Raw genomic sequence first — 14,194 nt, 5'->3', positions numbered from 1 at the left:
ATTTATATTAGGCCAAATCCGTTGACGTAAGTGCAAGTCAGCAGAAATGCTTTGTGCTGTCGAAAATTACTATACTCTCTTCAATTTAACAACGACTGGTATGAAATTGATGTGCAAAATGTTCAATAGTTTTATGAATGTTCCAGTGCTACTCGATACACCATTGATACCATATTAATAATTTAGTTATAAGGAACCCTTCGGAGTTGTTCGTCTCCAATTTTCATGTGACTGTAATATGTTGTAGAACATAACAAATAAGAGACACGTATTTTTTATTATCGAGAAGCATTTTTAGAGGTTGAAAAGAATTCTTAAACATCATCTCTGCAAATGAACTTTTCTTAATATCTCTAACAATAATTGAATATTGACATCATTCATAACAACACGGAAAGTCGGATTGCACACATATATTTACATATTAATTACAAAAAATTAAATAAAAATATAATAAATAAAAATACAGTTCATGAAGCATTAAAAAATCTACGTATAGTCGGATAAGATATTGAGATATGTCAATAAGCACTAAATCGGTCGTAATTTACAAAACATCAGTCTAACAGTTACATAATATTCGACAGCTTGGAAGCTCGAGTCACGATACGCTTAAAAAATTGATCCCATCAAAAAAACAAAATCTAAAATCACGGCGATATCATTCGGGGCAGATTGACCAGTATCCGCGACGGATGTCATTCAACTTATCTGCCTGATGCAATTGTTCCTTTAGCGCACAGTTGAAAAAGTAATGGAATTGAAAGTTCGATTCAAAATTTTTGACCAATTCATCTATGTCGACGTGCATGACGTGTGGCGCAATCTCTTCAATACTGCCCGTAATGGCAGTAAATAGCGACAAGGATCCTACTAATTGCGTGCACTTGATGTCCGAAATTTGCATATGAAAACAATGGTAGAAATCCATACACCTTTTATTGCTATCCATACGTTTGCGCACGGCTGGTTCAATCTGCACGCCCAGTACCTCGCTCAACACCAGCTGGGCAATTATTTGCTCTTGCAAAACCAAGCAGAAGGTGTTGCTGAAAGGATCAAAACGCGGCGTCTTCGGATGGAGCACGGCTCTAATGTCGGCCCCGTTCTGCAAGAGCAGCATGACGAGATTCTGTCGATAATGAACTACAGCTTCTACAAGGGGGGTTCGATCGCGCTCGTTTTTAAGATCAATGCTGGCGCCCCTTTCCAGCAGAAAACGCACGTTGTCTGCCGAGTTGGATCTGACGGCAAAGTGCAGTCCGGTGTATCCGGCTGCTCCTCGAGCATTCGCGTCGAATTGTCGATTGAACATCACGAGTACCGCGCGGAAGTGGGTATTGCCAAACACATGAGCTACCAGATCTTCCCCGTACTTATCTCTAAAAGGTTCGTTAACCTTGCAATTTAGCAGTGTTCTTATGCAGTCTTCGCTAGAATCACTAAATGCAGCGCGAAAAAATTCGAATGTATGCTTGTTTACAAGGTGCCACGGGCTCAATTTCTCCAAATAGATGACAGCAAGCCTATTTAGCATTGAAGATGCGCTATTTGCATAATGGAGCACGATTCGATAAAACACAACCGCTGCCAGCGCAGCCCATTTAAAGCCGTACTTGAGAAGAACGTAAACATTATCGATGTCTGTTTTCATCATTGTATGCTGAAGCGCCGCGTACAATTCGTCACCGTCACCATCGGGCTTAAGTTTCAAGAACATCGCTGTTAGCGGGCTGTTCTTGAAGTACGTCACAAGCTCAAGGTGACACTCTGCTCTAACCAAAAGCGCAGCTTTTACATTTGGAGCTATATTGCAGTCGCGCAAGGCATGTACAGCGCGTGCAACTATCGCAGGCGGCAGACTGGATGGCCGGTCGAATATAATTCCCAAAACCGTTTTCTGGGATTTCGGGTCGACGGCATACATGTCGGCCTCGTAATCCATCAGAATGGTCGCCACGTTGAAGTGATTCAAATTGATAGCCAGCACGAGCGGAGTGACACCGGATTCGTCCTTCGCGTCCACGTAGTGTCCCGAAGCCAAGAAACTCTCCGCCAGACTCGCATCGTTGTCCCTGGCTGCTGCGTGTAATGGCGTGCCATCAAACGGGTTATCGCCGCCGGCGTCACCCCGGTTCAACGGTTGGCATTTGCTGGCGGGCGCTTGTGGGATCTCGTCGGGGAGCTCAAAAAAAGCATGGAAAATGTAAAAACGCACGATCATTTAATATTGCCAATGCACCGAGATGCATTATGCTATATTTTTCATTATAGATTGCATAATCGCAAGTAAAGCAAGTAAATACTCGCCCATACCATTTTGGCGATGTCAAAAGTGAAGATTTCGGTCTGGAGATCGAAGTCTCTATTCCGCTATGAGATTCAATTACGGTGCTCGCTCGGTCGGGAGATCGGACGAACTTCGATTTTGCGGATGTGCTCTAAAGTCAAAGTGCTATTGATAGATAAAATATACAGGAAATATAGGGCTGCGGATGCTAGGCCGATCAACGGTGCTGCTGAGAAGGAGTCCCACTCCAGTTATACGTTCCTCTGCGAATCGCCCTCTGTCAAGCTATCACGTCCTCTGTGTGAATAAAGTCAAGCAATAGTCGGCGATTTGTGCGATTTATTGCGTCGACATGTATAATCGGCGATCGTCCGGTGTAAGTACTCAGGCCACAACAGAGTAGCACTATGTCCGTCGTTGCATTTAAATGTCAATCACTAACGCCGTACAATAAAGCGAATAGGTGACGCATACGAAAGTTTTGGCTCGCTAATTCGGATTCAATTATGCACATCGTATTAATTAAACCAGGTAGCAGAGATCGTCAATGAGCTGGTGAATTTAATGAAATAATTATAGAAAAAAAGGTCTAGGATACAATACCACGGTACGTACATCTTGTGAGAATCGGTGTCTCGATTGAGCGGATATGTCATGAAAAAATACTGTACTTTTCCAAATCGCATGCAAGTTGTTATTTAGCGGTTGCAGCCACCTTCCAAACACAAACGTTTGACTTTGTATTAAAATCTTTATATTTGCCATATAATGCAATAATAACAAATCACTTACTGGCTATGGTGGTTAATGTATCTTCCGCTAAAATGACACGTAATGCTCCTATGGAAATGAACAAGGCGTCGATGAAAGTTTTAGAAAATTATCGCACATGCTGCTCGTCTCGTCAGTTGATTTACAGCACTGAAGGTATACGATGCGATTTAGGCAAGGCGACGGCAAACTGGGACGCGAACGCAGGTTTATCGAGTGCCTTAAGAGGATTATTTCTTAGGGCTCTCTAAGCCCGCGACTCCGCTTGCCGGGAGATTCGCTTTTCGTGGGGTCGTTAGTGTAAATTGGATCGTTGCTTGATATTGCCAATTACATGTTTAACGCAATCGATCGATCTGCTGAATGAAAAGAAAAACGCACTCTGACGCGCTCTTTTTAAGGGACATTACGTTGCGAAGTGAGCTTTCACAAAAACTTTTCGTCGGATAGCGCATGTTGCGCAACTAAGACAATTCGTCGCTTTCCGCTCGAATCTACATCTTATTGTTTCGCAGTGCTTTGTTGATTTCGAGTTACGGACGCTGGGCAATGGACTTTGATGAAGACTTTTCGTCCGAAGCAAATAACGCATTAACGTCAGGCTTGGTATGTTTGTGTATTCTAGCTCTCTCTCTCTCTCACTCTCTCTCTCTCTCTCTCTCTCTCTCTCTCTCTCTTGGTATGAATATTTTTTCGTTGTGCCGTGTTTGCTGCTACGAATTGACCACTGTCAATAATGTGATATTTCTATATGTCTAATGTTCGAAATGAGTATCGTTGAGAGATGATTTTGTGGCAATGCAATTGCAATCTTCATCGCACTGTTCGCGTCATTGTTTGTGTCGTGCATCGACAAAAATGATAAGATGCGCTACAGAATGGTTGTCTTTTGCAGGCTTTCACTGCAACCGACTTCCCTTCTCAGCAAGACGACAGAGAATTGAACGACCGTGTTGCCGAAAGGTTTTTCGTCAAACGAACGCGACGTTCCTTCGACTTGTCCACCATTTCCAACAGTACGTGGATGATCAAGTTGAGACTGATGTCCGCGAAACTCGAGCAAGCGATGAAACGCAAAGGGTTCATCAAGAATCCTGACTTTTTCCTGGGCCCGAAAGTACCCAGCAACGCCGAAGACCGTCAAATTTTCGCAACTCCAAAGCACTACATCTGCGAGTGCTGCAAGACAAAGTTGTTCGAAATCAGCGCATACATCAAGCATCTGAAGAAACACAAGGTGAACAACAGATGCTCCGGATGCCAGCGAATTTTCGACCATGTTTTCATGAAGAAACGTCACGAGCTGACTTGTTCGAAGAAATGGAAATTGAAATTTTCGTAATTTGCAAAATTCCTTTAGAGGAATCGACCTGACACGTCCTGACTGAATTTATTTGATCTAAAAATACTTTGTGACCTGTGCTAGTTTCAGTTGAGTGTTCAAGCACATTGTTTTCCGATTTATAATTTCTGACTACAAGAAATACGTGATTTCGATGGAGTTCTGAAATCTTGTTATTTTCGACTTTAGCATCATTTCAAGCCACGAGTCTATTAGATTTCATCGTAACGTTCGACGCCGTGCAGATTTCAACGAATATCGTTACTGAATATACTTAAAAGTATATCTTTGTTCGATCACTGACCGACCGAATCAATAAATCACATTATTATTGACTATTATACGCCGAGTATAATATTTGATTAGTGCCTTGAAGTATAATCAGAAGCCGAAATAAAAAATACGCACTTTAACCTGACTACATATGAAAATTCAAATAAAAGGAAGCTCAGTATCGTCAAGTTATGTACTGTAATGATTTTCCGCTTTTGAATTCTAAATTATTTCATGCTGCGTAAACGTGTGAGCCTCGGTGATCGACTACTCGAACACGTCTCCCAGTAATAGAGGGCAGTCGTTTTCTTTATCCAGAGGCCCGAAAGTGGCATTATCCAGCCGCGCTGGGCAAAAAAGTCGCGTGCGACTCGTGGCCGCGACGTTAGCAAGCCCATAGCGCGCGTTTCACAATTTACGTGCGCTATGGATTGCCAATACTTTCGTAGCCTTGGCTTGTGACCTACCATGCCCTTCGCAAAACGTCAACCAGATAAAAATGTAATATTTTTATTCGAGCTGTGATTGGCTGTTGTATATAAATGCGTTGTGTACGCTCATAAAACATTACTGCATATTCTTGCATACGATTAAAAGTTCGAAAAGTGTATCAGTATAGTTAACATGAATTTAATATAGATTGTTTGAGTAATTTATTCAGTAATTAAGAATATTTATAGAAGTCTGTTATTTACGTTGCGAAGGATACACAATATAATTACAGAAAACTACGAGAACTTGTTTACAATCTTTGTTGTGTTTTTAAAACTGTTTGGATTATAAAAAATTGAATTTTCATTGATAGCGCTTTGAAATCATGATCATCAACTGTCTATGTTACTGCATATTTATTAATCAATAAATGACATCGTTTATATATCATTTTCAATTATGGGACTACTTAATGTATAACTGAATTTTCAGTTTTGACAATTGAAATATATTCATCACAGGGTATGAAAATGAATACAAGAAAATAAACGAAAAAGATTACAGTGAGGCATTCATTAGTTGAAGAATAATAAGATTCGAAAAGGAAACTTTCTCGTCCATTTCGTTGTGCTGCTCTTTGTCATTGTTGCCAAAGAAACGCCGAGGCATCGCAGCTATTAACAGTCGTCGGTGCTAATCGGCTAAATAGGAGCATGAATGGCGTCTGCCTATGCAAATGAAAATTCATTTCTGTTTTGTGTACGTTCAGTTTTATTGTTCAGTTCAACAGCGCCTTTTATGAATTGTGGCAAATTGTCCAGTCGATTTCATCCTATCTGCACTGGCACAATGCGCTAATTTCCGGGTTTCCCCAATATTTCTTTGTTTCCCTTCCTCGCACCGGCTCAAGTTACATCTAGCCACTCAACTGTGCACTTCTAAATTACTCAACGTCTATTTATAGAAAGTTATCGCTCCGTTGGGGGCAATCGAAAAATAATACATTTTTGAACGGCTCCTCCTCTGTATCTCTCATTGCTGGCCACTATAACACAATTAAATTGAGGGAATCCCTACTCGTCTTAAGGTCTCAATTTACTTAATGACATCATGATAAATCAATATTATTTGACATGAATAGCAGCAGTGCACTATGTATTTGAAAAAAATTCTCGTCTCGTTTCGCTGGAGCATCAATGCTACACGAGACAAGAATCTACATTTCGACTCTCCGCGGAGAAAGTGTGGTTTTCCCGCACGCTCGGCAGGAAAAGTGCATTGAAAATAGCACGTTCCACGCGATTTTTCTATTTAAGAAATTTCAGTTTTTTTTTTCCTGTTTTAGTTATGCACAGTTTCAAATCAGTTGCGATAGAAGAGTCTGAGCTATTTTTACGAAAGTTTGCATTTATGTTTATCCTATTTAAATCTAGAACTGGTTTGATTTTAAGTCGATTGATCGTAATTTTATAAAAAGCATTCCATTTTTCACGATTTTTCCGTACTACGTTTACTGTGTCCAAGCCTTTTCAAACCGTTTAAAGTACAGGTGGATCACTTTGCAAATAAAATTACCTTACAATTGGATTAATTCTATCGATAATTAACCGATATTTATTGAATTTACAAAGTTTTATCGATTATTCGTAATTCTTATATTTTGAGTAATATTTATCTTGCATGATCTTATCCGAGACAAGTCGGTTCAAATCTTTTGACCTTCACATTTTTTCAGTCTAATAATAAAATACTTGATATTCTAAATAATAGAATAAAATGTAACTGAATTTGTCAAATTTCTTACAAACAAAATTTACTTTCAATATGTAAACAATTTTATACACTTCGAGAAAGCATACTACTGTCATAAACAGCAGATCTGTTAGCTTGGTATTCTATTATACATACATATACTCGTACACAGGGAAGGAGGGTTTACGAACGAGATAATTTATATAATTATGATTGAACTACACTTGAGGTGAGTTAGTTTGATTACTAATTATATTTTGTTATATATTTTATTATATTATGTTATATAAGATATTGCTCAGAGATTGTGTGGTGCAATTCAAAGGGACAATATTTGAGGAAAATAAATTGCCTAGACATATTGTTACAAACGGTAACGGTCAGCAAAACACATTTACCGTAACTTTCGAATTTCGGGTTCAATCCTCAGATTTACAAATATTATCAATAGCCAAATCTTTATAGAAGGCCGCTAGAGTTAAAAGCACTATAATTTATTGGTGCATTGTTCAACTAGCTAGCCCGACAATGTCTGTACGAAATACGGAAGGTGTGGTCAGATTTTTGAAAAATTGAAAGGAACACAATCTTTTCTTATTTAGTTCCTGTGTCTCGCCTTAATCTGTTTTTCTCTTTAGTCTTAAGTGTCCTTATTGTCTTGATTGATCGATCTATTTCTCTTGACTCTTCACTGAAAAAGAAACTTCGCAAAAATTATTACCGATGTTAATATACATTTATATAACCATTTAGTTAATAACTAATAATTAATGAATATTGAGAAAATAGTAAATATATAACTACACAACTAACGTCTAACTAAATAAATCAAATAATTTTCATTTACAAATACAATTAAAAGTTATAATCAATTTACATTAAAAACGAGTATAATATCCTGCGAATATTTTTTTATCGGCAATAAATTGTTTATTTTCCATGCATGTTATTAATATATATATAGTTTTTAGGTGATGGTAGCAAGCAAACAGTAGTAAAATTGCATTCAGCAGGTTGAATAATTTATTTAGTTAAGATTAATTACACGTTGAGCAGATAATAAATGTGATTGATTATACTTGAATGGAATGCTTAATTGGAATCTATGATATCTCTGTAATAAAAAAAACTAAAATCTAAGATATTGGTTTTAAAGGGTAGTTTAGCAAAATAACCCAATAGGGTTCAATTTGATTAAATAAATTAAAAAAAAAGGGTAGTTGGTTTTCAGAAAAAAAATTTTATATTACAGAACCTCAAATATATCAAAAAATCACTTTTTTCTCCCTTTCAAATAAATAAAAAATGAAAGAAAACTAAAATTAAAAAGGGACAAATCGAAGTAAAAAATGCATCAAAAAAAGAATCAAGCTAAGCAATCAAAAAGCATATATCTTTATTTATATATGATAAGAGAATTTTGATTCCTCAGCCGTGCTCTTTGTTGCTTCATCTGTCTTAATGCTCGAGCTTTGTAACCTGCGATACTCCCCAAGTCCTTGAACCTCAATATCAAAAAGTTTTGATCGATATTCGTGAATTGAAATGAATGCGAAAAAAAAATGAAAAAGAGAGCGCGGAACGCACTAATCAACACAAAAAATTGGAGGTATTTCTCGAAATCTATAGTTTCAGATAGTTTTTCCGAAACTTGACATAAACTGGTTTACTTATAAATATTCCCTTGAACATATGTATCGATTTAGAGATATTAATATGTATTAGAACGAATTATCCAAGAATTTAAGCGAATTAGTCTTGCGCGTGGGTATCAATTTTTGGCACTTTTTAGCGATATTTTTATTTATAACTTGTAGTTTATAACACAGCTATCTATGCTTTGCTACATACCAATTGAAAACATAAGTTTTTGTCTATAAAATGTTACTTTTTTATCATGTAACTACTTCATTGAGAGATAATAAAATATCAATTCCAAAGCTTTCTCGCTTCGCTACATAAGTGTCTGTGTATTATCTGTAAAAGTATGCAAACTTTACCATGAAATATTTAGAAATTTTACATGGCTACAAAGATAAACAATACAAATATTCATAAATAATCTCTGAACTTCGTGCACTGAATCGCCTTAATTTTAAAAAAGCGTACATGCAGTTTTGAAGAAATACTACGAAAATGCGATTTGTAAAGGAGAAAAGATCTGATAACTAATCATAAAAAACTTCATTATGATGTAAGTTCAAGGACGATGCGCCGCTCTCGCTCTCTTGTGTAATCGGACACGGACAGTAAGTGTTCGTGACTATCATTCGCACGACGGAGCATCTATTAAATAACCAATTTAACACTATTTTGAAAGATCAAGATTAATGCACCTAATTTGGGTTAATGTCTGTGCAGGTACGGCGATGGGATGATCGGTTGAATCAAACCGGGGCAACGTTCATTGTCCCCTGCTGCTTCTTACGCGATGCCCGCTTTATTTATTTTAATGTTGATTCGTACATGAAAGATCCAAAGGAATCTGACGGAGAAAGAATTTTTAAAATAAAAAGCACACTTTTTGAGATATAGCCCCATTTGTTTCTAGCCAAATTTGATAACTTGTTGAATATTGTTGAAAAGACATGTTTGCAGTGATACCCTGATAGTTTATGGTTTGACAAGTGTTTAAAATGAAATTGATCATTGAACGTTTGGTGAAACCCACTCGAGAGTCTCCTATTCTCAATAACATGTAAATCATGAGAAGAGTAGGTGACGACCGAAGAGATGAAACGCATGACTATTCGTGCTTAATCCAGCACGCCTCGCAACTATAATCCCATATCCCTAAGTGCCTCGTTCGCTTTCATCGCGATTGACCGAGCTGTTTCGGATTTGCCACGGAACTGTAAGTACATCGATGCCGCAGCACAGTAGCTGATTGCAGGCTCTTGGTGGCAGTCAGGTAAACACATCTATACGATTGACGTGCGACGCTCAACCTCTCACGTCTCGTTGCCACAGTTTTCCCATCAGCATCAAAATGGTACGTTAAAAATTATTTCCAAATAACGCTACTCGCAATTTGCCAATACACAATGGATTTTCTGCGAAAGGCAAAATCGCGAGATACAATTGCATGCCTAGCGGAAACTAAAAAAACTAAAAAAAACTTTCCTCGATCGACAGCCTCGCAGGAGAAGGCACGTAAGGAACCTGACAAAGCGGTTAGAAAACGTGGCAATATCCGATTCGGACGAAGATCAGGATGAAAAAACATTTGGTTGGGTGGACGATCTGATTCGCAATCGTGATGTCTTGGAGGTGGATCACATCCAGCAATTCTTGGACTTGTTGAGGAAAAGAAAAATCTCCTGCGATAACTTAGTTAGAATTATTGTGAAAGCCAAGTGTGCATTGGAATTTGTACTGATCATGGAGATGGCCGATGTGACAGCTAAGGTCCTCGATCAGACGAGAGCGATTCCGCACAATGAGTCTCATCTCCTCGTCGATTTGGCCATAAAATCGATGTACGCGGAAAATACCAAGTCATTGTTGATGCATGGTCCTGATGCAAGCTTTAGACGCTCGATATTTATATTTAAAATGGTGGCTTTAATCAACGATCCGAACACAAACTTGGCATCGTTGAAGCATTACGTCAAGCAGCTAATGGCCGCTAATTTCATTGATGATGTTTCCGTGAGAATTTTGGAAAACACGTTGCAAAAGGGCAGATCCCAAGCTATTAGAATGCTATTAGATTGCAACGTAGATGAACATCTGACAGCGAAATACCGAGAAAATATACTCGCGCATCTGTTTGCTAATAGCAAAGTGGATGTTAGGGAACTGCTTCAAGGAAAAGTAGTGGACGTGAATGGTTTGTGTCGTGATATGACCCCACTGCACTTCGCCACCCACTATCACGCTGTTAACAACGTTCGATACTTGCTAGAATCTGGCGCCGATCCGAATGTCAGAGGTCTGTTCAAATATACGCCATTGTTTTCTCTTGGCAATCAAAAGTGTGTCGAGTTGTTATTAGAGTACGGCGCTGACGTGCAATTGTTGGATAATCAAGGTCGTACGGCCATGGATCAATTGGGCGACTTCAGACCGACATCCATTATGTTAGCGAAGTTGGCTCTTTACGAAGCTCAAAGTTTGCCTATTTTCGAGCAAACATTGGATCGCATAACTGCAGACATGGTTCTTTCTAGCTATTTCACACTTTTACGGGACCACGTGAAATTAATGAAAAGGTTTATGATCTTCGATGGCTGCTCAGCGCTTGACATTATTATTAGCGAGCCTAAAGATATCGCGCATTATTTCAATAATGAAAACATTCTTCACAACAAGGTAAAGGAAAGTCGACAGCTTCCGCTACTTTGGTATTATCTTACTTTGGCGCAAAGAAACATGACGAAAGCGTTTATCATGAATAACAATTTAAGATGCGCGGCGTTTGAGCAACTTTTGCAGATTTTCGAGCACGTGAATTTTAACATGAACCTCGTTCAAATGATCGAGGATTACTTGACTTACGAAGATCTATTATCTTTTGAAACTAATTAAATGATGACCTCGATATTATTTACGTAATCATGTGTTGTTCTGTGTAATCATTGCTTTTATAAATGACTTTGGCTCAATGTGAAATTTGTCAAAATTGTCTCTGAAATAAATTTTACAAAGATACTTTTCTGTCTGTTTTCTTTGTGTACTCGTCGATAAGTTCGCCCGATGATTTTTCGAGAATTACAAGAATTTTTGTTCACTTAGGTAAATCAAATCATGAACGACCTAACATCTTTGCAAACACGAATGAAAATCTATCAGATTTAATTGGAGGTAAAAATGCACTGTCAGTTTGGGCATCAATAAATTTCAGTTACCAATAACCCGACAAAAAGTCGTATAATAAACTCTGTACTCGGAAATCAGGTAAATTTGTATGTATTATTATTTTAGGATCTCCATAGTATAATGGAGTCGAAACACACCCCAAGTATCGTCGTCACTGTAGATGAGTCATGAACGCATTACAGACGATAGTGGCGGCAAATTGCAAAGTTTTTTATTGAAAAATTCACTGTTATTGCTTCGATGAAATATTCGCATGTTCATTGCCGATATTCTTAAATTCGAATCAGCTATATTCGTAATCGTATATTTATGTGAAATTCACTCGAGACACATCTTTAGTTGTTCTGTTACGACCTTAACAAAAATACCTTGTAAATTTGATGGCATCATTTATTACTTTAATTTTTTTCATTGCGATTAATATAAATTTGCTGATGTATATTCTTCCTAATATTTTTTAATGTGCATTAAGTTATTTATCTACTTCACTTAATTTTTCTTTTGAAACCATATATATTGGTTATTAGTTTTGAATTTTTCAAATTATTTCACATAAAGTTAGTTTATGTGAAATCTATGAAAGTTAAATAAATATTGGATTTACTTAAAGAAATTACCAATAAAAATGAGATTACTGTTTCTCAAGTTCAAAGTATCATTTATCATAAGTCGCTGTGCTGTAGAAACAATTTGTGTTACGTATGTATATGGATTTTAATAACCTTTCTGTTTATAAACAGATTGAAAGATATGATTATCTCGGAAATCAAATTAAACAAGTTATATATTACGAAGAAAAACTAACAATGGGTGAAATTTTCAACGGAACGAATATGAGTTAATACTTTCAACTTTTTGTCTAACAATAAATATGACGTTTAGTTTTTTAATGTTTCCAAACATCAATTTTTAATACCATACTTAAAAAAATTTAGAGTTGATCGATATCTAATTGACATTTATTTAAAAAAAAATTTATTAAATTATACATCCTCTTATGTAGCTGGAAATGAGTACATCCCTCATCCACACACTTTTCATAATAAATTAATTTTTGTCATCATTTGCCGATGTTGCAGAGGACCATGAATTATTTTTTAATAGATGCCATTCTTGACTTGAATTTTTTGTGCTAGCAGTGATCTTAAATTTCTGAAAATGTTCCGATTCCGAAACTACGTTGAGTTCAATTTAGACAAGTTTTGAGAGCGTGGAGAGCGCATAGTAACTATTTTCTGAAGTATAAAAATTAATAAAAAAAAGTATTAATGTTGTTCATCAATAAAATGTCGTCACCCATCGACAATGCATTATGAACGAACGTTTTAAATTTGAATACTCAAATTAAAATTAATATAACTTCCAGAGTTACCAACAGTTACCTTCGTAAAATGTTGTTGATCGTAAAAAGAAAAAAAAATTCATATTTACGAATTAAAATCTGTCAGCTTATGAAATAAAGTTAAGTACGATTAAAAAAACGGATTAATTATTTCATAAATTAATAATATTATTTAAGAATAATAATAATATTATTAATAATATTATTAATAATAATAATAATTAATTAATAATATTATTTTATTTTTTCTAGTTCAATATGCTAATTAGAACTTAAGAATCAAGTTAAGGAAGAGAAAACGCATAAGTTAGATTGGTTTTAAATATGATTAAGGTATATCTATATGTAAAATAGAGTCTTGTTCTGCAGCTTTTTTAGCTCTTTATCAGCATAATCTTTGCCCAAAATGCCTTCATGAGAAAGAATCCATATAAGATTGATACTTTTGTGTAATTTTCTACAATGTAATAATTTTGTTCTGAGCTAATAAACGAGTGGAGAGGAAAAACCTGAATTGTATTGTGTAGTGCTCTGAGAGAGCTTTCACTAAATAATCAGTAAATATTCTAAAATTTCTTTCTTTATCGTGAGAAATTTTATAGCTTTTATAAATTCAGTGCTAAAATTTCTGCTATAAAAATCGAAGCGAACTCTGAAATTGTATAAGAAAATAGGAATTGAGACTTAGTGCTCTAAGCGGCTAAGCCAACGTGATACAAATCTATTTAATAAATTTAAAAATACTATTGTATTGTTCACTAAGATATCCTCTTGTCTGTTAATAGTATTACCGTATGTACTAATAAATATCATTTCGAAAATTAATCTTTTTTTCTTACTTCTTAATCTATTTGTCTAACATTTAAACATCGTTAAAATCGAAATGGTGTCGGATTATCAGTAAGATGTTTAGGATCGTTAGTAATTCGTTCATTAAACTATTTTCATCTTCTTTAATTCTTTGTTCGTTTCCTTTTTGTCTACGCTATATAAACAGTCGGACATTCGGTACAATGCAAATCTCTGATCACTTTTCACTTCTGTCCTTACTAAGTTTGATAATAATATTTAATTTACAACTCATATATGTGGAGCAACACGCATATTGTACGTTTTTAAGGCAAATTTCCAAGAGTTAAAAATCGCTTCGCTCGGGCGTAAACGCCACACG

The 14,194-nt window shown here is 36.3% G+C and overlaps 3 protein-coding genes across 4 annotated transcripts; 2 read left to right on the top strand and 1 right to left on the bottom strand.

Moving 5' to 3' along the window:
- Window positions 1–333: 333 nt before the first annotated feature.
- LOC131666296 (ankyrin-2-like) lies at window positions 334–3,234 on the bottom strand. Of its 2 annotated transcripts, none has more exons than XM_058938830.1 (4): window positions 3,083–3,234; window positions 2,906–3,005; window positions 2,317–2,842; window positions 334–2,185 (listed from the first exon to the last, which is right to left on the bottom strand). In XM_058938830.1, exons 3-4 carry the CDS (start codon window positions 2,317–2,319, stop codon window positions 662–664), a joined length of 1,527 nt encoding a protein of 508 aa, XP_058794813.1. In that variant the 5' UTR covers window positions 2,320–2,842; window positions 2,906–3,005; window positions 3,083–3,234; the 3' UTR covers window positions 334–661. The 2 variants fall into 2 exon arrangements, with proteins under 2 accessions (XP_058794813.1, XP_058794815.1); XM_058938832.1 differs by having other exon boundaries at window positions 2,317–2,587.
- Window positions 3,235–3,366: 132 nt separating this feature from the next.
- On the top strand, window positions 3,367–5,544 carry LOC131666297 (uncharacterized). Its single transcript, XM_058938833.1, has 2 exons — window positions 3,367–3,667; window positions 3,957–5,544. Exons 1-2 carry the CDS (start codon window positions 3,611–3,613, stop codon window positions 4,401–4,403), a joined length of 504 nt encoding a protein of 167 aa, XP_058794816.1. The 5' UTR covers window positions 3,367–3,610; the 3' UTR covers window positions 4,404–5,544.
- A 4,127-nt stretch (window positions 5,545–9,671) lies between these two features.
- LOC131666344 (uncharacterized) lies at window positions 9,672–11,529 on the top strand. The gene is made up of 2 exons (XM_058938945.1): window positions 9,672–9,852; window positions 9,996–11,529. Exons 1-2 carry the CDS (start codon window positions 9,850–9,852, stop codon window positions 11,388–11,390), a joined length of 1,398 nt encoding a protein of 465 aa, XP_058794928.1. The 5' UTR covers window positions 9,672–9,849; the 3' UTR covers window positions 11,391–11,529.
- The last annotated feature ends 2,665 nt before the right edge of the window (window positions 11,530–14,194 follow it).

Source organism: Phymastichus coffea, unplaced genomic scaffold (genome assembly GCF_024137745.1).
Source record: "Phymastichus coffea isolate CEN01 unplaced genomic scaffold, Cenicafe_Pcof_1.1 PCOF00058, whole genome shotgun sequence".
Lineage (NCBI taxonomy): Eukaryota > Metazoa > Arthropoda > Insecta > Hymenoptera > Eulophidae > Phymastichus > Phymastichus coffea.
Note: the sequence above shows the minus strand (reverse complement) of the source record. Positions and strands in the feature narration are given on the sequence as shown.